Source organism: Equus quagga, chromosome 7 (genome assembly GCF_021613505.1).
Source record: "Equus quagga isolate Etosha38 chromosome 7, UCLA_HA_Equagga_1.0, whole genome shotgun sequence".
NCBI lineage: Eukaryota > Metazoa > Chordata > Mammalia > Perissodactyla > Equidae > Equus > Equus quagga.
Window position 1 is genome coordinate 35,467,965 of NC_060273.1, and position 24,027 is coordinate 35,491,991.

Here is a 24,027-nt window from a genome sequence, read left to right on the forward strand (position 1 = left end):
TTTTTTTTTTTTTGAGTGAAGAACCTTTAGGGAATTCGATTTCGAGGGAGGGACTTCTCAAAGAGACAAAGTCCCCTAGAGGTGCGTTCTGTGCAACTAGTGCGCTCGGTTGACCCCTAACGAAGTTGCCAGGATCGCAGGAAGTGCCATATATGGACACGGTAAACACGATGCGAGAAAAGGATACGGTTGAGAGGTAGCTGAGACGTTTGTGATTATCCAATCTGCATAAAATTTAACCACCCAAACAAAAAGGCAGCTTTGCGGCCTGTGTTTCCCTGCCTGCTGCTGACATTTCTCGTCTTCCCGGAGTTGCAGGGTAGAACTGAAAGCTCGTTCTGCTTTCTCCAGCAAACAAACTCCTCTCTTTGTTAACCTGTCACAGAGAGGGAAAGCGGGGGTTGTTTGTCATATTTGTTTTTGACCAACTACCCAATTCTTTGAATGCCTTTATTTGGTTTGTGTCCTAGGAAGACTAGGCTCTGAGCCATTGCAGCCGTCCGCTGCGTCTGTGGGCCTTCCCTGGGGTCGCGGTCCTCAGAATAGAGCCCTCTCCCCAGAGTCCCTTGACATGCCCGCCTGCCTCAGGCTGAGCCCAGTGAAAGCAGACTGTCTCCTGGGCTGGATTCAAGGCTGCCCCTTGGAGCCTCGACCATTTAAATCAAAGGACAGGCCTAGATCGTTTCCAGGGCCCCTTGCAGCTCAGACTTCCGATGATTCTAGTGACATATCCAAGAATACAAGCTATGTCTAAGCAACACAGCAGTAGATCCGGAATCCAGCTGTTTCTCTTCGTAGGTGACTGTCACTGAGAGTGAGTGCCTGGGTCTGAATAAATCCATTTGGAATCTCCATCACCCCCAAGTAATCTGCATTCTCCTTTCAGTCCAGTGGGTAGTTCTCTCTCCTCTTTATTCCCGTATTCAAGAAGTCTCCTCTCTAAACCAGACTAAACATCGTTATCTCTACTTACCTGAGTGCTGGCCCCGCTTCTGGTCCCCAGCTGTTTCTGACCTAACCTTTCATTTCTTTCTTTTTTTTTTTTTTTGGTGAGGAAGATTTGCCCTGAGCTAACATCTGTTGCCAATCCTCCTCTTTTTTTGCTTGAGGAAGATTACTGTGAGCTAACATCTGTGCCAATCTTCCACTTTCTATGTGGGATGCCTCCCTGGCATGGCTGATGAGTGGAGTAGGTCCACACCCACTACCCGAACCCGCAAACCCCACGCTGCTGAAGTGGAGCATGTGGAACTTTAACCTCTCGGCCATGGGGCCGGCCCCCAAACCTTTCATTTCTTAACCTCATTGTTTTCTTACCTGCCTAGATGTCTGGGCCTTCCTTTTCTGGGTTGTTTCCTCATACCCAAGTCAGGAGGTCACTCCTGGAGGTTACTGAAAGGCATTTCGTTTACTCATTAACAACTAATTGCTGTTGTCATTTCACTGGATACACCTGACAATGTCTTGCAACACAGCCTACACAAGGAGGACCTTCCTAAATGGAAGCTAGTGTTTTATTCATCAGCAAACATCAGCCAGCTACCATGCGGCTAGGGACAAGGAGCACAAAATAAGTGACAGCTACAGCTTTTCACAGCTACAGTTAACTGGATGAAACAGACATGAACAACCGACAATGATACAGTGATGGAGAGAAATGGGGAGATCTCAGAAGAGTCACAGAAGACCTTGATCTAGGGTTCCAGTTTGTTGAGCAAAGAGATGGGGAAGGGCATTGCAGACAGAGGGAACAGTGTGTGCAAAGGCATGAAAATGTATTTTCCAGCACAGTTTTCAGTGTAAGTGCAGTCACATAGCTGCTCTATTTTCTGTCCTTACATCTTATTCCATTAAAAGTTGGTAAAGATGGTAAGAAGATACTTGCCCATTTAAAAGTCATCAGGCACTATTTTGTTCTAAGGCAGTGGGCCAGCCCTTATATTGAACTTAAGGTGTACCTTGATATCCCTTTCATCGTGTGTCGGATCCGTCAAAAATACTATCTTCTAAAGCGATCTGGAACAAATAGATGGGAAATTTCAAACAACTCTGCAGAGACAAGAGATGAAATTCGGTGAATCTCTTTAAGTATCCTCTTTGCCATGACTTTACAAAGAGCAGTTTTGACCCTGTTCTCTACATAGGACCCGGCAGCTGATTTTATTTCTCCCGAATGTATCACTTCCTTGTGTCAGTGTTATTGGGCATTTGAAACATTTTTCTAGTGGGGAAAGAAAATCTCTGTTTGGATCTGACTGCAATAGTTCTTAACCTGTTTTTGAGCCCCAGACCTCTTTGGAGAATCTGATGGAAACAGTGGACCCTTTCCCCAGAAAAACTCATATGAGGAAATACACACCAAATTTTACGTCTGGTTTCAGTGGATTCGTGATCTGAAACCAATTTGTGGATCCTGTAAGGTCCCAAAGTTCCTAGCTTGAGAACTCCTAATCTAAAGGAAATGATCAAGCAAGTTACATTGGGAATGTCCCCTCTGTATTTGCTGAGGAGCCAGCACAGTAGCACCCCTTCTGAAGGCAGCAGCTATGCTGCAAAGAGGGCAGCTATGACCCACACAGACCCAGGCTCTACCCTGACTCCACCACATTACCTGCTGGTGCCAGAGCAAGTTCATTAAATTCTCCAAACCTCACTTTGCTCATCTGTAAAATGGAGATAATAATGCCTCTCACCCAAAGTTAGTGGTTTGAATGGAAAGTTAGAGGTTTAAATTACATCGTGGATATAGATTTAGCAGTCCAATACAGCAGGCACTCGGTAAATGGTAGTTCTTATTAGTATATGTAAAACGCGTGTGCAAGTCTTTGCTCCAACACCTACGAGTGCTATTCCCCTAGGGAAATGTTTGGGATATTGCGCTGGGGATTTCTGGGGGGGGGAATGGACAGCTATAACAAATAGCCCTTGAGAGCACATTGCTCACCTGAGCTGGTGCCTCTGAGGCCAGTGGCCAGATCAGATTAACCTTTAAGGTCTCTTCTACATCTAGGATCAAGGCTTCCATTGCTTTTCACCTGAACGTGAAGTTTTTAAAACAATTGGATGTACAAAATTGTGATTAATTAGTACATTTATTTATTCTTTTATGCCCAGAAGCCTTTAGGATCTTCCTCTGAATTACAACCTAAATTTAATATTACCAATATGCAAGTCTTACCATATTATTATCATTTGTGAGTTTATTGCTCGTTTTTTTAAATTGAAATTTGTATGGAGATCATTGTTGATTCCTACACAGTTGTAAGAAATAATGCGGAGCAATCCCTTGTACACTTTGCCCACTTTCTCCCAACGGTAGCATTTTGCAAACCTGTAGTATGCTATCACAACCAGGGTACTGACCAGGATACAGTCCAATGATGTTCAGATGTTCCCAGTTTTACTTGTACTGATTTATGTGTGTTTATTAAGTTCTATACGGTTTTAATTCCTGTGTTGGTTCAACTATTCACCGCCACAGTCAGAACACGGGACAGTCCCAACCCCCCATGGATCCTGCCTGTGGCTCTTTTATAACCTCACCTTTTGCCCCGCCCCCAACACCCAGTGACCACTAATCTGTCTTCTGCTTCTACAGTGTTTTCAGTTCAAAAATGTTACATAGATGGAATCAGACAGAAGGTAATCTTTTGGGATAGGCATATTTCCCTGGAGAGTCATCCAAGTTGTTACGTGTATCAATAGTGTGTCCCTTTTTGTTACTAAGTAGTATTTCATAGTATCAATGCATCCCAGTTTGTTTCAAGGAAACCTGAGCTAACTCCAGTTTGGGGCTATTACAAATAAACTACTGTGAACATCTGTGTACAGCTTTTTATGTGAACACAAGTTTTCATTTCTCTGGGATAAGTGCCCAAGAGTGCAATTGCTGAGTCATATTAGAAGTTACATGTTTAGTTTTACAAGAAACTGCCAGACTATCTTCCAGAGTGTCTGTAGCATTTTACTTTCCTACCAGCAGTGTTTCTCACTATGCTTGTCAGCATTTGGTGTTGTCACTAATTCTCCTTTTAGCCATCCTGGCAGGTGTGTAGCTGTGTTTCATAGCTGTGGAGTTTTTTGAGATATAGATTATTTCTTGAAATATATGTAGCCAGGTAATTAGGGACAATTCTAGAAAAATAATTCTAAAGTCTTTTTTTTTCTTTAAGATTGGCACCTGGGCTAACAACGGTTGCCAATCTTCTTTTTTTTTTTTTAAAGGATTGGCACCTGGGGTAACAACCGTTGCCAATCTTTTTTTTTTTTTTTCTGCTTTATCTCCCCCAACCCCTCCTGTACACAGTTGTATATCCTAGCTGCATGTCCTTCTAGTTGTGGGATGTGGGATGCTGCCTCAACGTGGCCTGACAAGCGGTGCCGTGTCTGCGCCCAGGATCCAAACCCTAGGCCGCCGCAGCGGAGCGCGTGAGTTTAACCACTTGGCCACAGAGCTGGCCCCTAAAGTCTTTCTTTAAAGATCCTAGTTGAACCCCACAGTCTATGTCCAGATACAACTAAGGTCATCAGTGAAAATGAGGAAATTGAAGTGCTGTTATTTATTTAAAATGTAATTTTGTTTATAGAGTAGTTTCCACTTTATTTATTATCCTAATTTATTATCCTAATAAAAGTAATTAAGGCACTATTAAGAATATGATAAGCTCAATGTTAAAATGCAGACATGGGGGCTGGCCCCGTGGCCGAGTGGTTAAGTTCGCGCGCTCCGCTGCAGGCGGCCCAGTGTTTCGTTGGTTCGAATCCTGGGCGTGGACATGGCACTGCTCATCAGGCCACGCTGAGGCAGCGTCCCACATGCCACAACTAGAAGGACCCGCAAAGAATTATATACAACTATGTACCGGGGGGCTTTGGGGAGAAAGAGGAAAAAATAAAATCTTTAAAAAATAAATAAAATAAAATGCAGACATGACAATTTTATGGCAAATAAACAAAGGAGAGGTCCAGGCCTTTGGTCTACTACTCCTTCAAGGTTTTATGATTGTCGTTGGTCCAGCAAAATAAGATAAAAAATTATCCAAATTCTTTGTATCGCATCTATAATACATAAGCAACAATAACCGGGGAAATCAACGAGCCAAAAGAAATCCCAGGTAAGACCCCGAATCATTGTTTACCGGCTAAATATTTTTGCTAGTTTTTGGCCAGGGTTGGGGGAAGCTCCGCTATCTTCTCGGCCGGTGGCTCTCAAAAGTGTGGTCACTGGAGCAGCAAAGTCACCTGGGGACTGTTAGAAATGCAAATTCTCAGGCGCCACCCCACACTTACTGCAACGGAAATTCAGGAGGCGGGCCCAAAATCTTGTGTTTGAACAAGCCTTCCAGGCGATTCTGACACAGGCTTGTGTTTGAGAACCACTGTGAAAGGCATCTAGTTACCTTTCTATTGGCCTAACTAAAGGAAGAGAGCCGTGATGCGCAAAATCCAAAATGAAGGTGTTTTGGCCAGAATGTTAAAAACAACTCTCAATAGGGGCTGGCCCCCATGGTGCAGTGGTTAAGTGCGCATGTTCCGCTTCTCGGCGGCCAGGGGTTCGCCGGTTTGGATCCCGGGTGCGGACATGGCACCGCTTGGCACACCATGCTGTGGTAGGTGTCCCACATAGAAAGTAGAGGAAGATGGGCACAGGTATTAGCTCAGGGCCAGTCTTCCTCAGCAAAAAGAGGAGGACTGGCAATAATTAGCTCAGGGCTAATCTTCCTCAAAAAAAAAACTCTCAATAACTTAAGCAAAAATGGGATATATTAGATGAACTTCAGGGGCTCATAGAATCCTTGCTAGATTTTAAGCTAGACCATGGGTCGTGATCAACATATCTGAACAGCCAAGGAGCAGATTCTTTTATCAGAAACAGTATGGCCAGGGGCCAGCCCAGTGGCATAGTGGTTAAGTTCATGTGCTCCGCGATGGCGGCCCAGGGTTTGCAGGTTCAGATCCTGTGCCTGGACCTACAGACTCCTCATCAAGCCATGCTGTGGCAGCATCCCACATATAAAATAGAGGAAGATTGCCACAGATGTTAGCTCAGGGACAATCTTCCTCAAGCAAAAAGAGGAAGATTGGCAATCAAGTTTAGCTTGGGGCCAATCTTCCTCTCCAAAAAAAAAAAAAAAGAAAAGAAACAGTACGCCCAGGACTCAGCCCCTGCTCCCTGAGGAATTAATGCCATCTTTATTTACATTTCAAGATTGTAAGTTCTAGAAGGAGTTCCCTATTTGCTAAGTCTAGACCAGGCCTCATGCCTTGGCTGCCTGGGGACAGGGTGAAGAAAAGATGAAGCCCCTTTTACTTTTGTAGTGGGAACTGGGCCACTGCCTCCTGCCCAAACGACACACAGTAGGGCTTTCTCCCTAATAAGAAGAGAACTGAACAGCCCCCCAGTGGCTAACATCTGCCTCAGGAGGGTGATAGGGAAGGAGGGCCGCAGATCAACATTTCTTATAATTTGATTGAACCGATCCCAATAATTTAGAGTTCTGATTTTGATCCCCTGAGCGCACACTGACTCTAATGCGAAGACGGAGACAGCCTAATGAGAGGAAAGGCTGAAGGCTGTGATTTAAAACAAACTGGAAAATTCATGAATCACGCACTCTTGCATTAATTATCAGAGAAGAGCTGTAACAAGTGCCCATCTGTGGCAAGTATTAACCACAGTTTCTGCCAGCAAAGAGCTGACCCTGTTCCCCAGTCCGACAGATGCGCTGGACCCGTAACCAAATCAAGTCTCTCTGCATTCTGCACTGTGTTTAAATCAAACTCATCTTTCTGCCGACATCCGGCGAGGCTCTTATCTTACCCTGATTGTGCAAAAATAGAAACAAGTGCAGATGAATGTGCCAAAGATTCCCCTCGTCCCCAGAAAGGGGTGGGAGCTGAACCTCATTATTTAAAGGCATTAGTATAAACAAATTAAGTTAATTTGGGGTTCCGGTTTGTGTGAAGGAGGGATGCTATATAATTATTAGCTTCCATTCCTGCTTAGTGAACATTATAAAGATGTTGTAGGATAGCTATTTCAAGTCCAGGTTCGTCCCTCTTGCGGTGCTTGTCACAGCACTGTGCTGATGGACGACACTTTGTCCATCTAGCCATCTCTCAAGCTTGCTCAATTTTCTGTCTGCTCAGGATCTCCCTGAATGAATGAGGTTTAGGCCACAGAATAGCTTTAAGACTTCCGTTTGTTTCTTCCCAGGAACCATACTTTAGAAAACACAATTTGTCATTTGTATGCACCGATTTATATTAGTTCACTTTTCCTCTTTATTGCACGGGAGAATATTAAGCAAACATTTATTAAGAACCTTCAGTGTACCAGACAATGTGCTAGGGTGCAGGAATTTTTTTTTTTCTTGCTATTAAAAACCTTTTTTGGGGGGTCAGCCCCATGGCTGAGTGGTTAAGTTCACACACTCCACTGTGGCAGCCTGGGGTTTCGCCAGCTCAGATGCTGGGCACGGACCTAGCACTGCTCATCAAGCCGTGCTGAGGTGGCGTCTCATAGATCACAACCAGAAGGATGCACAACTAGAATATACAACTATGTACTGGGGGGCTTTGGGGAGAAGAAGAAGAAAAAAAAAGCATTTTTATTGTGAAATATGACACACTTACAGAAAAATGAAACTCCAATATAGCCACCACTAAGTAAAGAAATAGGACATTGCCAGGCCCCAGAAGACCCCCGCCTTCCGCCTCCTGACTCCCATCTCTCCCAGCCCCAGCCCAGGGTGACCTGACCACCCTCCTGAGTCAGTGTAGTCATTTCTTCGTTTTTATTCATAGTTTTATCAATTAAGTATGACTCCCTAAGCACACAGTTTTCTTTTGCCTGTTTTTGAACTTTCTATAAATGGAACCATCTGGTATGTACTATTTTGCATCTGTTATTTTTTTTTACTAAACGTTGTTTTTGAGATTCATCCATATTATTGTGTTGTGGACATAGTTCATTTATTTTTACTGTTTGTATGGTATTCTATTGTATGACTATGCCTCAAATTAGTTATCCACTCACGGACTCTCAGACTGTTCCAGTTTGGGGCTAATATGAACATTTTGTTAAATTGCATTTTGACTAATACGAACATTTTGTTAAATTGCATTCCCTAATTTACTTTTTTAGGGTATTGCTTTGGCTGTTTGGAATCCTCTTAGTGAAGCGCACGTTCAAGGTTTTGGGGTTTTTTCGTGCATTTTTCTATGGGATTGTCTGTCCTTCTTAATGATTTATAGGCATTCTTTATGGAGTTTGGACATGAGCTTTCAGGGTTTTTTCCCTATTTTTTTTGTTGTGGCAAAATACACATAAAATGTACCATCTTAACCATTTTTAAGTGCACAGTTCCGTGGTATTAGATACATTCATAATGTTGTCCTACTGTCACCACCATCCATTGCCAGGACTCTTCATTTGTCAAACTGAAACTCTGTCTCTGTTACTCACTCGCTCCCTATCCCCCCCTTCCCCAGCCCCTGGCAACACCCTTCTACTTTCTGTCTCTGTGAATTTGACTGCTCTAAATACCTCATGTAAGTGGAACCGCCCAACACGTGTCTTTTATGTCTGGCTTATTTCGCTTAGCATGTCCTCGAGGTTCATCCACCTTGGAGCATGTGTCGGAATCTCCTTCCTTTTTAAGGCTAAATAATATTCCGTTGCATGGACGGACCACACTTTGCTTCTCCGTTCATCTGTCCGTGGACACTGGGTTGCCTCCACCTTTTAGCTACTGTTAATAAAGCTGCTGTGAACATGGGTGTATGAATGTCTCTTCGAGAGCTTGCTATCAATTCTTTTGGGAATATACCCGGAAGTGGAATTCCTGGATCATACGGTAATCCTATTTTTAATTTTTGAGGAAACATCATGTTTTCCATAGCGGTTATACCATTTGACATTCCTGCCACAAGTGCACAAGAGTTCCAATTTCTGCACATCCTTGCCATCACTTGTTATTTTCTGGTTTTTGAGAGTAGCCATCCTAATGGCTGTGAAGTGGTATCTCATTGTGGTTTCTCTTTGCTTGAGGAAGATTGGCCCTGAGCTAACATACGTGTCAATCTTCCCCTGTTTTGAATGTGGGATGCTGCCACAGCATGGCTTGATGAGCAGTGTGTGGGTCCGCACCTGGGACCGGAACTCGCGAACCCCAGGCCGCTGAAGCAGAGTGCACAAACTTAACCACTATGCCGGCCCCCTCATTGTGGTTTTGATTTGTGTTTCCCTGGTGATTAATGATGTTTAGCATCTTTCCATGTGCTTTTTGGCCATTCGTATATCTTTGGAGAAATATCTATTCCAGTCCTTTGCCCATTTCTGGGTCAGGTTGTTTGGCAAGGAATTTTAAAAGGTGGGTTAGGTATGGTCCCTGCATTTTGTGGCTCACATCTAGTAGTGGAGACCGTCACATAAGCAAATCATCAGAACAACGTACAAATGAGAAGAGCTGGACCAAAGGCTTCCCTTTCTTGTGAACACCAATATAAGTGGGTTCAGCTGCTTCACCTGGATGCCTATGGAAGGTGACTAGCTTTCTGAGCGTTTTGGCCTCATATCTCAAGCAGCAAGTTTCTAAAGAGGTTCAAAAATTAGCTGTGATAAGGACTGGCCAGGTGGCATAGTGGTTAAGTTTGTGCACACCACTTAGGCGGCCTGGGGTTCACGGGTTCAGATCCTGGGTGTGGACCTACATACCACTCATCAAGCCATGCTGTGGCAGTGTCCCATATACAAAGTAGAGGAGAACTGACACAGATGTTAGCTCAGTGACAGTGTTCCACAAGCAAAAAGAGGAAGATTGGCAACAGATGTTAGCTCAGGGCCAATGTTCTTCACCAAAAAAATAGTAATAATAGCTGTGATTAATTCAGGAGCATCACCAATTTAAATACACTTGGTATGTGTGCTTGATAACTTTCTCATAAGACAACACCCAACCTTTGCTTTGTAAGAGGCTTGATGAAGTAAGTCAGATGGAGAAAGACAATTCCCATGTGATTTTGTTCATGTGTGGAGAATAAACAAACACACAGATACAGAGAACAGATTGGTGGTTACTAGAAGGGAGCTGGGGATGGTGGAAGAGGTAAAGGAACACACGTGTACTGTGACAGATGGCAACTAGACTTCCGGCGGTGAACACAGAGTAGTATACAGAAGTCCCAATATAACGACGTACACCTGAAATATGTATGCTATAAACCAATGTTACCTCAATTTTAAAAAAAAGAAAAGAAAGAAATAAAAAGCTTAAGCAGTTTTTCTCAACAAGCCACATTTATTTCTGCAGTGAGTTTTCATCTTAGGTTGTCACTTAGAGGTCTCATCAATGTAGATGCTGCCATTTGCTCGGAGGGCAAAGTCCATGATGTCTTAACTGAACCCAGGACAGGGCTGCCTGCCTCTCTTTGGCAAGGGAAGGTCCTCGCAATCAAACAGGAAAACTTTTATTTTCAGTAAGGCAAGTCCTAGCTGCAAGGAAAACTACTTACTACGGTTGAATGTACGGGTTATAGTTGGTTTCTCAACTCATTGATGAAAATTAAGAGACTTGACTGTTAATCGATATCCTGCATGGAATATTTTGATAATTATGGGCTGGTCTGAGAAGAAGGCTTCTCTTGGAAAAAGGGTGGGGCCGAGTATCATTAAAGATGTTTCGTGGAACCCATTGGACTAACGCCTCCTTCGCCTGAAGGAGTTGCCACTCCCTGAATGCCATCCTTTGTGGAATGATTCCCATATAAGTGGAAGGGAAAAGGGGCTGTCAGGGGATTGCTGCCTGTGATGAATGACTTAGGAAAGCTGTGAACCTGCCAGGTACCTGGAATCTAGTATTTGGGTAGCACTGGGTTGTTTTGCCAAAGAGCTATTTCTCTAATTGGGAAGAATTGGCCTAGAAGTTCAAAAGAAAGAGTTACTGCCTTGACCCTAGGTCACTTAGATTAGCAAATTCCTGGGGTTTTGATAAAAGAGGAGTACCTGTAGTTAGGAAGCCAGATTTATGGCCGTGGGCAAAAAGAAAGCCTGTGTCTACAGTATCCCAGGGTTACTAGGGTGGGGATGCTTCTTGGAAATCCTTGTAGAGAAGTCCCATAAAAATCGCTTTCAAGCCTCGGGTGGATTTTGATTTCTTGATCACCCAGACATTCCTTTCCGCACCTTTCCTCAAAGCTAGACGCATGCCAGGAACTGTTTAACAGTCATCAGAGTTTCCTTCCGTCAAAATGCACACAGGACTGAAAGCGCAAGGCATCTAAGGACCAGGGTGAACCCAGAGCCATTACCGCCCTGGCAATCTCCACGTTAGGGCTGCAACCTGAGCGGATCTGGCGTCAGCAGAGCGGGCTTAAATACCGCCCTATTTTCTGGCTGGGTGATCATGAGTAATTCCCTAAAATGTCTGAACTTCCCTTTCTTCATCTATAAAGTAGATATAACACATCATACTGTTATTATAAGCATTACTGCTATGTAAGATGATGTCTGTGAAAATACTTTATAAAAGTGTCACATAATGATTGCTCTTAATCCGGGGCTATTTGGATCTCAACCTGCAGCCTGCCAGAGAGAGACCTCGCTTCCTTCATGTATTTACTCAACTGAATGTGCAGGTAGTGACCAGAACTTTACAAATAATAAAAGTTCTCGTAATTTTTAATAATTGTTAAATGTTATGATCCCCCTCAAAAAAGCCACTGTAAATGTTGTCTAAACAATCACATTTCTCAAAGACGAGCACAGCGATATGGAATATTTTCCCATTTATGATTCACCCAAACTGAGTGAAGGCGTGTTTACTTTAGAGAGAAGCTCGCAGGCGGAAAAGCCTTTTTATTACTCGTATCACCCAAGTCATCTCTCATCTTTCAGTGTATGTACTCATGCTTCAGGGATGCAGGAATCAGATCTGTATGCATGCAATATACCATGAGACTACACAATTCTAATGTCTTCGAGATTTTTAAATTTTTTTAAATTTTATTTTTTAATTCGCCATTTTATTTTATTTTTTGAGGAAGATTAGCCCTGAGCTAACATCTGCTGCCAATCCTCCTCTTTTTCTTCTGAGGAAGACTGGCCCTGAGCTAACATCCATGCCCATCTTCCTCTACTTTACATGTGGGACGCCTACCATAGCATGGCTTGCCAAGCAGTGCCACGTCCGCACCCAGGATCCGAACCAGCGAATCCTGGGGCCGCCAAAGCGGAACGTGTGCACTTAACTGCTGCACCACCAGGCCAGCCCAGAGATATTTTATTTTTACTTATTACTAAAAAACTACCAGTGACAAAATTGGGATGCCCTTCTATTCTATCTCCCAGCCAGAGGTTAGCAGTTTGGTGAATATGCTCCCAGAATCTTTTTCTATACATATATTACCAGATATATAATGTTCTTTTTTTTAATTAATTTTTTTAAAGATTTAATTTTTTTTCCTCCCGAAAGCCCCCTGGTACATAGTTGTGTATTTTTAGTTGTGGGTCCTTCTAGTTGTGGCATGTGGGACGCCGCCTCAGCATGGCCTGATGAATGGTGCCATGTCCACGCCCAGGATTTGAATCGGCAAAACCCTGGGCTGCCAAAGCAGAGCACGCAAACTTAACCACTCGGCCATGGGGCTGGCCCCAATATTCTTATAAATAATAATATATACACACTGGTATTTCTTGATTCACCAATTTAAGACATCATCTGTTGGCTCCCCATTATGAAAGGTGAGGAGTTAGGTAGCTAACACTTCGTCCTCCTACCTTCGCTTTTGTAGTTACTATTTTCAGTTCTTTTATTTGTACTTTTAAGTAATTTTTTAAACCCGTGTTTGCTCTTCTATCAGCCTGTAACCCATGATCCCCTCCACATTAGATGAAGATATTGGTACCTCTATCTTCTGTCCCACTTCTCCTCTACACTCCCACTTTCATCTTTTGTCAGCTGAACTTTGACAATGTCAAAGACAGCATTCACATTCTCTTCTGCATGCAGACTTAACTTCCCGGTTTTGTCTGTTGGTTCCACGAGTTGGTGGTTTCAGAATCAAGACCAAAATCACACCACATTTTGGTTTGCTTCACGTCCTGTCATGAGTTTCTCAATTTTTGCCCTCTTGTTTCTTTTTTTTTAAGCCTTTTTTTCCCCTTTTTCTCCCCAAAGCCCCCTGGTACATAGTTGTATATTCTTCGTTGTGGGTCCTTCTAGTTGTGGCATGTGGGACGCCGCCTCAGCGTGGCTTGATGAGCAGTGCCACGTCCGCGCCCAGGATTCGAACCAACGAAACACTGGGCCGCCTGCAGCGGAGCGCGTGAACTTAACCACTCAGCCACGGGGCCAGCCCCTGCCCTGTTGTTTCTGATTGCCTTACTTTCTTATTGATGGAAGAAACAGATTTATGTTTATTTCATCATGTCATTAACCACACTTGGCTTCTTAGGCATTCTATTGCTCTGATCTATTTCACTCGTCTTGTTGAAGACATTCTGCCTGGAGTTCCCTGCCTTTCTGTTCTGATATGGGACAAACAGCTTTCCAGGTTTGCTATGCAGCTCTTATTCTGCAATTGTTTTCCTTAGACTTCCGGGTTGGTTCCACCATTTCTTGTATTTTATGTCTTTTATTTTGGCAGGGCATAGATTGTTTTCATCCTTTTTTGATGACGTGCGTTCTCAAGTTGCTTACCTAAAAAGTATCTGAAAGGTAATCCTTCTGAGTTTATATCTGACAATATTATGATTAAATATGATTATGATGTGATCGTGTGCCTTATATAGCTATAGAATTCTAGGTTCTAAGTAATTTCCCTCAGAACTTTGAAGGTATTATTCCACTATCTTCTAGCATTCAGTGTCCCCAAGAGAAATCTGATGTCAGTGATCTTGTTCTATTGTAGGTAACTTATTTTTTTGCTCTGGAAATTTTTAGGATCTTCTGTTTATTCTTTGTGTTTTGAAATTTCACAGCATTAAATGTAGGTATTCACCTTTTTTTTCATTTTTTCTGCTGGGCCTTCAGTCAGTCCTTCAGCCTGGAGATTCACTTCCTTCAATTCTGATAAATTTTCTTCAAGAAGGCCTTTCCCTGTGTTTTCTCTTTTGTCTTTTCTAGAACTCCAGTTACACAGAGAGTGGGCTCCTGAAGTGGTCCTCTTATTTTCCTTCCAACTTTTTCATCTCTTTGTAATTTTCTGGTCTGTATTCTGAAAGATTTACTTACCTTTATCTTCTAACCCTTCTCTTGAATTTTTTTTTTTGTAATAATTTAATTTCTGCGATTATCCCTGTTTCACAGCATCCTCTTGTTTCACGGCTGCAGTATCTTCTCAAGTCTGTTGAGAGTACGGAGTTATTTAATTTCCCTAGCTTCTCTGAATTATGTCTGCTTCTTCTGAGAACAGTTGTGTTCACTTGCCTTAGTCTTTTTCTTTCATCATGCTGGTTTTCTTCTTGTGCCTAATCATATTTAAGAATGGAGCCTGGGTTGATTTTTCTGGACAATTGGTTCAGATTTCTTGTATATACACATGCATGGGAATAGATTAGTAGACAGGGTGCCCTAAGGATGCGATAAAAGTTTTCTTGACTGGCAGGTGAGGAAGAAGAAAACCATCCTGATTCTTGATCTTTTGTATGTGGCTTGTTTTTACTCTCTGGAAATCTGTAGGATCTTTTCTTTTACTAGACTTTTGAAATTTCACAAGATATGCTTTGACATAGGTTAGCTTTCATCCATTTTTCTGGGCCACTCATTGGATCCTTTAAATTTGGAAACCGGTTTCCTTCTGCTTTGAGAAATGCTCTTGAATTATTTCTTTGATAATTTTCTTCCCTGTTTTGTTCATTCCCTACTTCTGGAACTCCTCTATTCAGATTTCGGACCTCCTGGTCTCCAGGATTTACATAATTTCATCTGTTCTATGTTTTTATCTTTGTCATTTTGATCTTCTTTGTGGGCGATTTCCTTATCTTCCAACCCTCCTGCTGAGTTGTTCAGTTCTACTATATTTTTCATTTCCAAGAATCCTTTTCATTTTTGGACTTTGTAAAACAGCATCTTATTTTTGCATCACAGAAGCAGTATCATCTCTTATCTCTCCAGTATGCTAGGATTGTTCTTTATCTGACTTTCATTTCTTTGTGTGGTTTTTCTTCCAAATCCCCCACCACCCTATTTGTTTTTGTCTCTATTATGTCAGAGGCCTTTCTCAAGTGTCTGGTGATTCTTGGTGCTTCTTGGTCTGTTCCTAAAGAGTGAGGTGCTAAAAAGCTGACCAGAAGCTCTGAGAGCCTGGGGAAACTGGGCCAGGTTGTTTCCTTGCGGAACCCACAATGTCAGTGTCTTTATGTCTTTCCTCTTGGGATGGTCAGATTTTCTAGGCAAGGATCTTCTCATCTCCTTCCTGGAGGATACACACCTGGATGGCAGCATTCCATTCACCCAGTGGGATGTAGGGGTGAGGAGGGCTCACGATTCCCAAAGTAATTTACTGAATCCCCCTGCATCCAGCGTGATAAATCTGCTTTCAACCTCGCCCAGCGGTTTCCAGTGCACATACCTTTTTCACCCAATCGAGAAAACCTTTGTTTACCGGTAGGAAGGGAAAGGGGCAGATGATCAGCTTCGTAGAATAAGAGGATATAATGGCTTCTTTTTAACTTTTAATTATGGAGAACTTAAATAGCCACAGGAAAAAAAAAAACCCAGAATAGTATAATAACCCCCCATGGACTATCGCTAGCCCCACAGCCATCATGACATTGTCAGTTCTGCCCGGTATCTCTCTCTCTTCCACTTCCCTTATCCCATATTACTTAGAAACAAATTCCAACCATCATTTCATCTGTAATCATTCAGTACATATCTCTAAAAGGTAAGGACATTTTTAGTTAAATTAACCTTAATATGATTATTAAACCTAAAAAAATAAACAATTCTTTAATATCAAAACTCCATCCGACGTTCAAATTGTCTCACGGCACGTGTTTTTATTTTTGCATTTGTTTGTTGCGATCAGAATACAAGTAAGGTCCACAGATTCTGGTTGGTTGAGATATCTTTTAAGTCTCCCTTAATCTATAGGCTCCCCCATACATAATCTTTTAATTAGAATTTATTAGATGAAGAAACTGAGTTTTTTGTTCTGCAGAGTTTCTCACAGTCTGGATTTTGCTGACTGTAGCTCTGAAGTGTAGTTTAACATTTTTCTCCATCTTCTGTATTTCCTGTAAGTTGGTAGTTGCATCTAGATGTTTAATGTCTTCTATCGTTCTCTCTTCAAGTTCACCGATTCTTTCCTCTGTCTGCTTCCTTCTGCTGTCGAGCCCATCCAGTAAAGTTTTGTTATTGTATTTTTCAGTTCTGAAATTCCCACATGGTTCTTGTTTATCTCTATTTCTTTGCTGAGACTTCGTTGACCCTAGGCTATCATCTAAATGATGTCTCTTAAAATGTGAACATATGGGAGAGTGGCAGAGCGTGATAGTCAGCTTCCAAGGTTGCTCCCAATGATCTCATCTCCTAGTCTTCACACCTTGTGTGGCCCCTCCTACATCCTACCAGAATTAGCCTATGTAACCGGTAGCATATGGCAGGAGTGATGGTATATCACTTCTGAGATTAGGTTCTAAAGAACTATGGCTTCTGTCTTGGACACACTATTTCTCTCCCACACATACTCTCTCAGATCACTTGCTCTGGGAGAAGTGAGCTGCCCTGTGGTCAAGAGATTGAGGCAGTCTGTGGAGAGGCCCATGTGGTGGGGAGCTGAAGTCTCCAGTCAACAGCCATGGAGGAACTGAAACCTACTACCTACCACATGAGTGAATTTAGAAGCATATTCTCCACCAGTTAAGCTTTCAGATGAGACTGCATTTCCAGTGGAAGCTTGAATGCAACCTCACGAGAGAGTTTGAGCCAGAACCACCAGCTAAGTTATCTGCAGATTCTTGGCCCACAGAAACTATACATAGTGATGTTTTTTGTTTTTGTTTTTTTAAGCTGTTAAATTTTGGGAAAACTTGTTATGTAGCAGATAATTAATACATCAGGATTTGTACCCAAGTCCCTGCTCTACCACTTGCTTAAAGATGCAGGACAAGTTGGATAACCTCATGAGCTCCTTTCTTTATTTGGAAATTGATGACCATTTTCGCCTCACCTACTTTTCAGGGTTGTTATGAGTCTCATAAGATAAAATATCTGAAAACATTATACCATAATTTATCTAATCCAACTCCTTTATTTTACAGGTGAAAACCTAAAGCCCAAAGGAATGAAAAGAATTGACAGATAAGGCTCTAAGGAACAGAGGAATTACCTGATTCATCCAGGTTTCAACTATTTAGAGAAAGAGCCAAGACTGGAACCCAGAGCTGGTGACTCCAAGTGCAATTATTTTCCCCACTATGTCTAAAGTATCACCTGCTATTATCGTTAAACACGGCCACTCCGTGCGTCAGGAAAACAGACAGCAGGTAAATTATGGATTGTACGTGGGGAACCAAGAGAACTGCATTCCTTCTATGCTACATGACAAATCTAGGGTAAATGCAAGAGGATCAGAGTTGTTCCAGTTCAGCTTTTACACTGTAAAGCCGACAAAGAGCCGGTTCCTCCTTCCTTCTCTCTTTCTTGCTCTGCCAGTCATCCTAACACGATGAGTCCAAGCAATGGGCGCCCAGCCAAAAGGTGAATAACACCATCTCTTTGCACCCAAACCATGTACAATAGGCAAATAGCTTTTTTTAAAACCTTGCTAGACAAGTTGGTATCTGTATCTTTAAACTACGAATGCTCTTTTGTTATGCAATTTTAGTAAAGACTAGTTGACAGAGAGGAGAGAAAAGGCGGACAGGATGTTGAACCAACAAGGTCAGACCATTTAGGCAACAATGACTAACCTCAGCATTTCAAACTTTAACTACAGTTTTTTCCCCAAAGACTCTTTTTTCAAGATTGGCACCTGAGCTAACGTCTGTTGCCAATCTTTTTTCTTCTTCTTCTTCTCCCCAACCCCTACCCCCAGTACATAGCTGTTCATTCTAGTTGTAGGTCTGTCTAGTTGTGGTATGTGGGACACCACCTCAGCATGGCTTGATGAGCGGTGCCATGTCCGTGCCCAGGATCCAAACCGGTGAAATCCTGGGTCACTGAAGCAGAGTGTGTGAACTTAACCACTTGGCCACAGGGCTGGCCCTCAAAGACGTATTTTTCTAAACCCCCTCACCTTCTGCCTTCCCCTTAACTTCAGTCTACTGATAGGGGAAAAAGTGACATTTTAAAATATTGAAAAAGAATCTGATCCCATTAGATAAAAAAAATATGTATATGTCAACTCAAACTGGAAGGAAAAATGCCAACATAAAAATAGTTGTGTTGGAGTGGTACAATCATCTCCTTTTCCATTCTTACCTTTGCTTTTCATTTTTAAAAATATATATAATAAAACATACACCATATAGTAACATTTCATATATATGTATTTTGACTTTATATTTTTCATATAAAATTTCAAATTTTATACAATGTCTATCTTGACAGAATAGGGTTTAATATAGCTTGGATTTAAATAACTAGTTATAGTTTAGCTTTTCACTCTTTATGTGCATCAGTTAAGATTCTTCAGTTGCAAGCAATAGAAACTAACTCTAGCTACTTAAACAAAGAGAGCATGGAAGAGTGCATAGGACCAAAAGGATGCCTTGGAGAAGCAGGCGGCCACTGAGAGCATCCACTCCACTGAGCGTCAGGCCCTGCCACTCTGGACAAATGCTTGCCAACTGTTTGTTTCTTCTGTGCTCAGTCCCTAAGATTCAGTCCTTGGAGAGTGAGACTTTGCTTGGCCGAAGGTGTGCCAAGCTAGGATGTCCTGAGCTGATGAACAAGGGAGAGACTTGAATGGGCTCTCCCAGGTCCCCCCATTTCCATGTGGGAGACCACGACACTTTGAGGATGCCATCCGGCCAACACAGCCCTCAGTTGCAGGCAGTTAAAGGAGATGAGATAGTGATTGGAAGGCCTAAGGTCCACCGAATGGTAGATTTGTTCTCACCATTGAATGAGAAGTTTGTAAGAGCATGAACTGTCTTCCAGCAATATTTTAGACAGACACGCAGACATCCTTCCTCCTCACGTATCAAGGACAAGTGAAGACATGCATTAGGCATGACATTTTGGGGTGACACTTTCGAGCCAAAATATAACGATCTAATTTCTACACTCAAATTGTACAAATCAAATCCAATCTTCCTTTAATGTATCCCACATCCATTACCACACTGCCCAGTACTGTGTTTCTAGGTCCTTCCCATCCCAGGAACTCTCCTTTTGACCATCGCCCACAAGGCTTTCCCTGAAGAATATTCTGTATTAATAGGCATTACGTGAAGATAAAAAGGGAAGGGGACCCATGGTCAAATAAATATGTTTAAGAAATACTGGTTAAACCAAGTCTACAAGTCAAAGTTTGTCTAGATAGCTATAGACCATTCTACCCTGCTCTGAAGATCTCACTTTAAGATCCTTAAAGGTAACCTCTAAACCACGTGTTCTTGGCAGATGAATTCCACACGACTCTAAGACACAAGTGACTTAACTGCACTTTTTTTTTATAGAAAGAGGCGAAAGTGTCGAAAATTTTATTGACATTCAGTTTTAAAAGCTTTACACCTGTGATACACCAAGATATAGGAGTGCTGCTTCTTCAAGAAATTACCATTTAGGGTTTGGGCATTGATTTAGAAGTTGGGGAGCTTTAGTCTTTTTTTGTTAAGCGCTTTAAGAATTCCGGGTCTTGGTCCAGGGCTGGTAACGTTACGCCATTTTCTTCTTCCTTCGGGGGAGAAGACACACTGTTACATCTCCAGGCTCTCAGCACATTATTACCACACAATTGACTGCTTAAGATCTTCTGCGGATTGAAATTTGCTCTAAGTTGGCCTCGAGGCTCCCTCGGAGGAAAGAAAGAAGGGGGGAAACATTGAAGTATTTCTCAGAATGAACCTTAAAGGCAGTTTTTTCGTGTGTGGTAAAACACACCATAAAATTTACCGTCTTTAATCATTTTTAAGTGGCATTAAATACATTCACTTTGCTGTGCAACCACCACCATCCCTCTCCAGAACTTTTCCATCTTTCCAAACCAAAACTCTGTGGTCTTCAAACCATTTCCCATTTCCTGCCTCCCTCAACCCCTGGCACCCACCATTCTACTTCCTGTCTCTATGAATTTGACTACCCTAGGTCCGTCATGTAAGTGGCGTCATACAATATTGTCCTTTTGCGTCTGGCTTCTTTTCAAATGCAGTTTTGATGCATAGAACACTATCTTATAGTAAGGATACAATGGATGTAGCTGTTACTTCTAGATCAGAAGCCTTTAACCCAGAGCCCTTGGACAAGTCCTATGGATCTGAACCCCTTTAAGGGATAAGACCCCTAATGACAAGATTTTCATAGGAGGTTTTTAACCCAGAAGATGCTAATCACCATTCTGCGTCTTCTTTACTTTGGGAGCATCCTCTTGGTCCCAAACCAAGATTAGCTACCTCCAGTTAGCAACAACCACCAACCCGGTCATATTTATCTTATGGCCCTGGATTTTTCTGATGATTCAAGTTTGACACCTAACAGAGCTCATTCACTCTGTAAACCCCTGGCTCCATGTTTACCTGGCCACTTAAGAACTTTGAACGCACATTCCTCATGTGAAAAGTATCTAACACAAACGCAAATCGAACCACAATGAGACACCACTGCACACCCATTAGGATGGCTATGATCAAAAAAGCAGAAAGTAGCAAGTATTCGTGAGGATATTAAGAAATGGGAATCCTCGTGCATTGCTGGTGGGAATGCAAAATGGTGCACCCACCATGGCTAACAGTACGGTGGTTCCTCAAAAATTACAAACAGAATTACCATATGATCCAAGAATTCCATTTCTGGGTATATACCCAAAACAGTTGAAAGCAGGAACTTGAACAGATATTTGTACTCCCATAATCATAGCAACATTATTCACAACAGCCAAAAGGACAACCCAAGTGTCCGTCAATGAATGAATGGATAAACAAACCGTGGTATATCTATACAATGGAATATTATTCAGCCTTAAAAAGGGAGGAAATCCTGACATATGCTATAACATAGATGAACATTGAGGACATTATGTAAGCAAAATAAGGTAGTCACAAAAGGACAAATACTGTGTATGATTCCGCTTATATGAGGTACTTAGAATAGTCACATTTACAGAGACCAAAAGTAAAATGGTAGTTACCAGGGGTTGGGGGTGGGGGAATGGGGAGTCAGTGTTTAATGGGGACAGAGTTTCAGTTTAGAAAGAAAAAAGTTCTGGAGATGGATGGTGTCAATAGTTGCACAGTAACGTGAATGTGCTTAATGCCACTGAACATTTAAAAATGGTTAAAATGGTAAACTTTACATGACACATATTACAGAAAAGAGTTTCAAAGAAATTGTCTAATGCTATCTGATTATTCCCCTTAGAAGCCTTTTGTAGAGTTCATCCCCAAACACTGTATTCTGGAAAGAGACAAAATGCAGTAAGGAGCAAAATGGTCTTTCACAAGCTAAGCTCGCTCTAGTTGTTTGCATTTTTCAGTAAAAAGTCACTCTGGCATCATATCTCCTCCCTTCCACATTCCCCTGTCCCAAAAAGAGGCAAGTAGGAAAAAAAAAAAAGTGAAATGCTAAACCAGAGGCAACAGGATAAGCTTCTATGGGACTAGAGAAGTTTCCAGGAACTAGGGAGCTGCTCCTTAAAGACGGTCCATATGCTACGGATAGAAGAGACAGTCAGAGCTGAGTCACGAGAGAAGCCTGCCTGGCCGGTCACCCGCCTCACAGCGAAAGCACAGGCACCTGCCAGGTGATCAGCTGCTGAGGTGGCCCGCCAGGAGGTATGGGCACTCCTTTGCACTCTGAAGTCACTCACCTCACAAAAGTGGTTCTCGATAATGTTCAAAGCAGTCCGGGCAACCTGACGGTTCTCATGAAGCTGCAAAGCCTCGATTCTATCAAGCCCGCCAAGCTCTTCTATCAGAAGACACAGGTTTTCCTTCTCAGAAAGCACATCTGCTGCCTGTGGACAGGAGGAGAGAATGTGAGTCTCCAGGCAAATGCCCTTCGGAGACAGAGCTTCACGTCAGTGGAACCAGACCAAAGGCTCCTGTCGACGAAAATAATCCGTAACCAATCTATTAATGAAAATTTGGGTGAGTTTATTCTGAGCTGAAATCTGAGGACCATGACCCGGGGCCTTTCTTCCTGAAGGAAGAAAGGGCACCAAAGAAGTGGGGTGCACGGAGTGGTTATATACCCCCAGAGAGGATGTTTCACATAGGATTGAAATGTCCCTTTCACAATAGTCGCGAGGCTGCTCTGTTGGCACAGCGATTGATGGAAACAGCAGGTAGGTCTTCTGTCTCAGTGAACACAGCAGGGTGGCAGTCTGTTGTCTCCAGCTGAGTGGTCACAGGTGAGCTGGGTAGTCAAAGGTGAGTGCAGCAATCAGTTCCTAGCCTAAGGAAAAATGCTTATCCCTAAGGAAATGCCAATGTGGGGGGAAGTTGCACCTTTATCTCAAGGGCCTTTGTTCTGGCCACAGGAAATGTCTAAGCAGATATACAATGCGTGCTCAACAGCCACAGTCAGGCCCTTTTGGAAAAAACAAAGTCAGGCCGAATTAGGTTTATACCAAATGGCTTCCTCATATACTCCGATATATCCTATTGCTTGCCATTTTTATTTGTCACTCCCTTTCCAGAATGTGCAGTCGCAGTTCCACTTTTCCCAAATGGGTTTAAAATTGCATGATCTCCTCCCCATTGTGGTTATATTTATCTTCATTGCACAAGATACAATACTCCTTTTGCTGAATATGCTGCCATCCAAAAATATACCACTATCACTATTTAGTAGACACCCCCTTCTAATTCAAGGAAATTGTTTTAAATGCCAGTTTGAAAGAATCATCAAGTGATGCTCTGCACATGCAGATGTCCTGGCCCTGCACTCCCTGGGAACCCTTGCAAGACAAGACGGGAGACCCTTATGATACCGGCTCAAGGCAAGGTTGACATAAGGGAAGTCAATATTGTAGAAAATAAACCATATCGTAACTTTAAATGACCTCTGACTAACTAGCCCATCCCAGCTGCTTTAAGATGGTAACTTTTGCTCTTTTGAGTTCCTTAGGAATGTGATGACGCCCAGGCAAAGAGCCTATGCTGATGGCCATCATCAATGACAACTGAAAGATCAGGGGAGAGGGCCACTGCTCCATTCTCTGATGCATATCCAGTAAAAACAAAGGACTACCAGGAACTGGGACCAGATGTCTGCCCCACCCAGAGACCAGCCACGTCCCCCACCTGGAGACCAGCCCACATATAACTGGCCTGTAGTCTTTGTCCTGTGAGATGGTTCTTTTGGACATGAGCCGGCGGCCATCTTCCCTCTTGCTGGCAAGCTGTAATAAAGTCTTTTCTCTCCTACCACCTTGCCTCCTGACTACTGGCATGTCTTGCGGCAGCCAGACAAGCCCACTTGGGCGGTAACACTTAGTCACAGAAGCCACACCCTAGCAAATACCGAAGTCCCCAGAAACAAACAACGTGAGTGGATTGAATCCAATGCTGGTCATTGGATTTATCATCCATGGCTATTTAAACATTCGTACATATACTGCGGGCCAGGCACACAAAACTCCAGACCAAGATGTGATTTAAAGGAGGCCTTTCATAACTCATGGTATTGGAGGAGACAATTATCATATTATACTTTTTAAACTATAACAAACTACCAGAGATTTAATTTATAGAAGATGTGTGCAGAAGGCTTGGAAAATAAGATGAGTTCTTAATGAATAGTGTTTTGCCAGGGTCAATCATAGGATAACAGCATTCCCCAGGAAAAGGAAGAGCAAGGACCAAGTGGTGAAGGAGTAAGTGCTGCATAGTATGCATAATTATGCATATTCGATAAA

At 42.6% G+C, this 24,027-nt stretch overlaps 1 protein-coding gene and 1 long non-coding RNA gene across 2 annotated transcripts in view; one reads left to right on the forward strand and one right to left on the reverse strand.

Annotated features, from left to right (window-relative positions):
• The window catches only part of LOC124242701 (uncharacterized), a 29,486-nt gene extending 6,140 nt beyond the window's left edge, over window positions 1-23,346 (forward strand). Inside the window, exons 2-3 of the long non-coding RNA XR_006889488.1 lie at window positions 17,267-17,491; window positions 23,238-23,346. This is a non-coding gene — a long non-coding RNA (uncharacterized LOC124242701). The remainder of the gene's footprint in view (window positions 1-17,266; window positions 17,492-23,237) is intronic.
• KPNA7 (karyopherin subunit alpha 7) overlaps window positions 19,663-24,027 on the reverse strand; it is a 31,052-nt gene continuing 26,687 nt past the window's right edge. The window contains exons 9-10 of the mRNA XM_046667894.1: window positions 21,976-22,122; window positions 19,663-19,848 (exon numbers count right to left, since the gene is read on the reverse strand). Coding sequence (XP_046523850.1) covers window positions 19,771-19,848; window positions 21,976-22,122 — 225 coding nt within the window. The 3' untranslated portion in view covers window positions 19,663-19,770. The remainder of the gene's footprint in view (window positions 19,849-21,975; window positions 22,123-24,027) is intronic.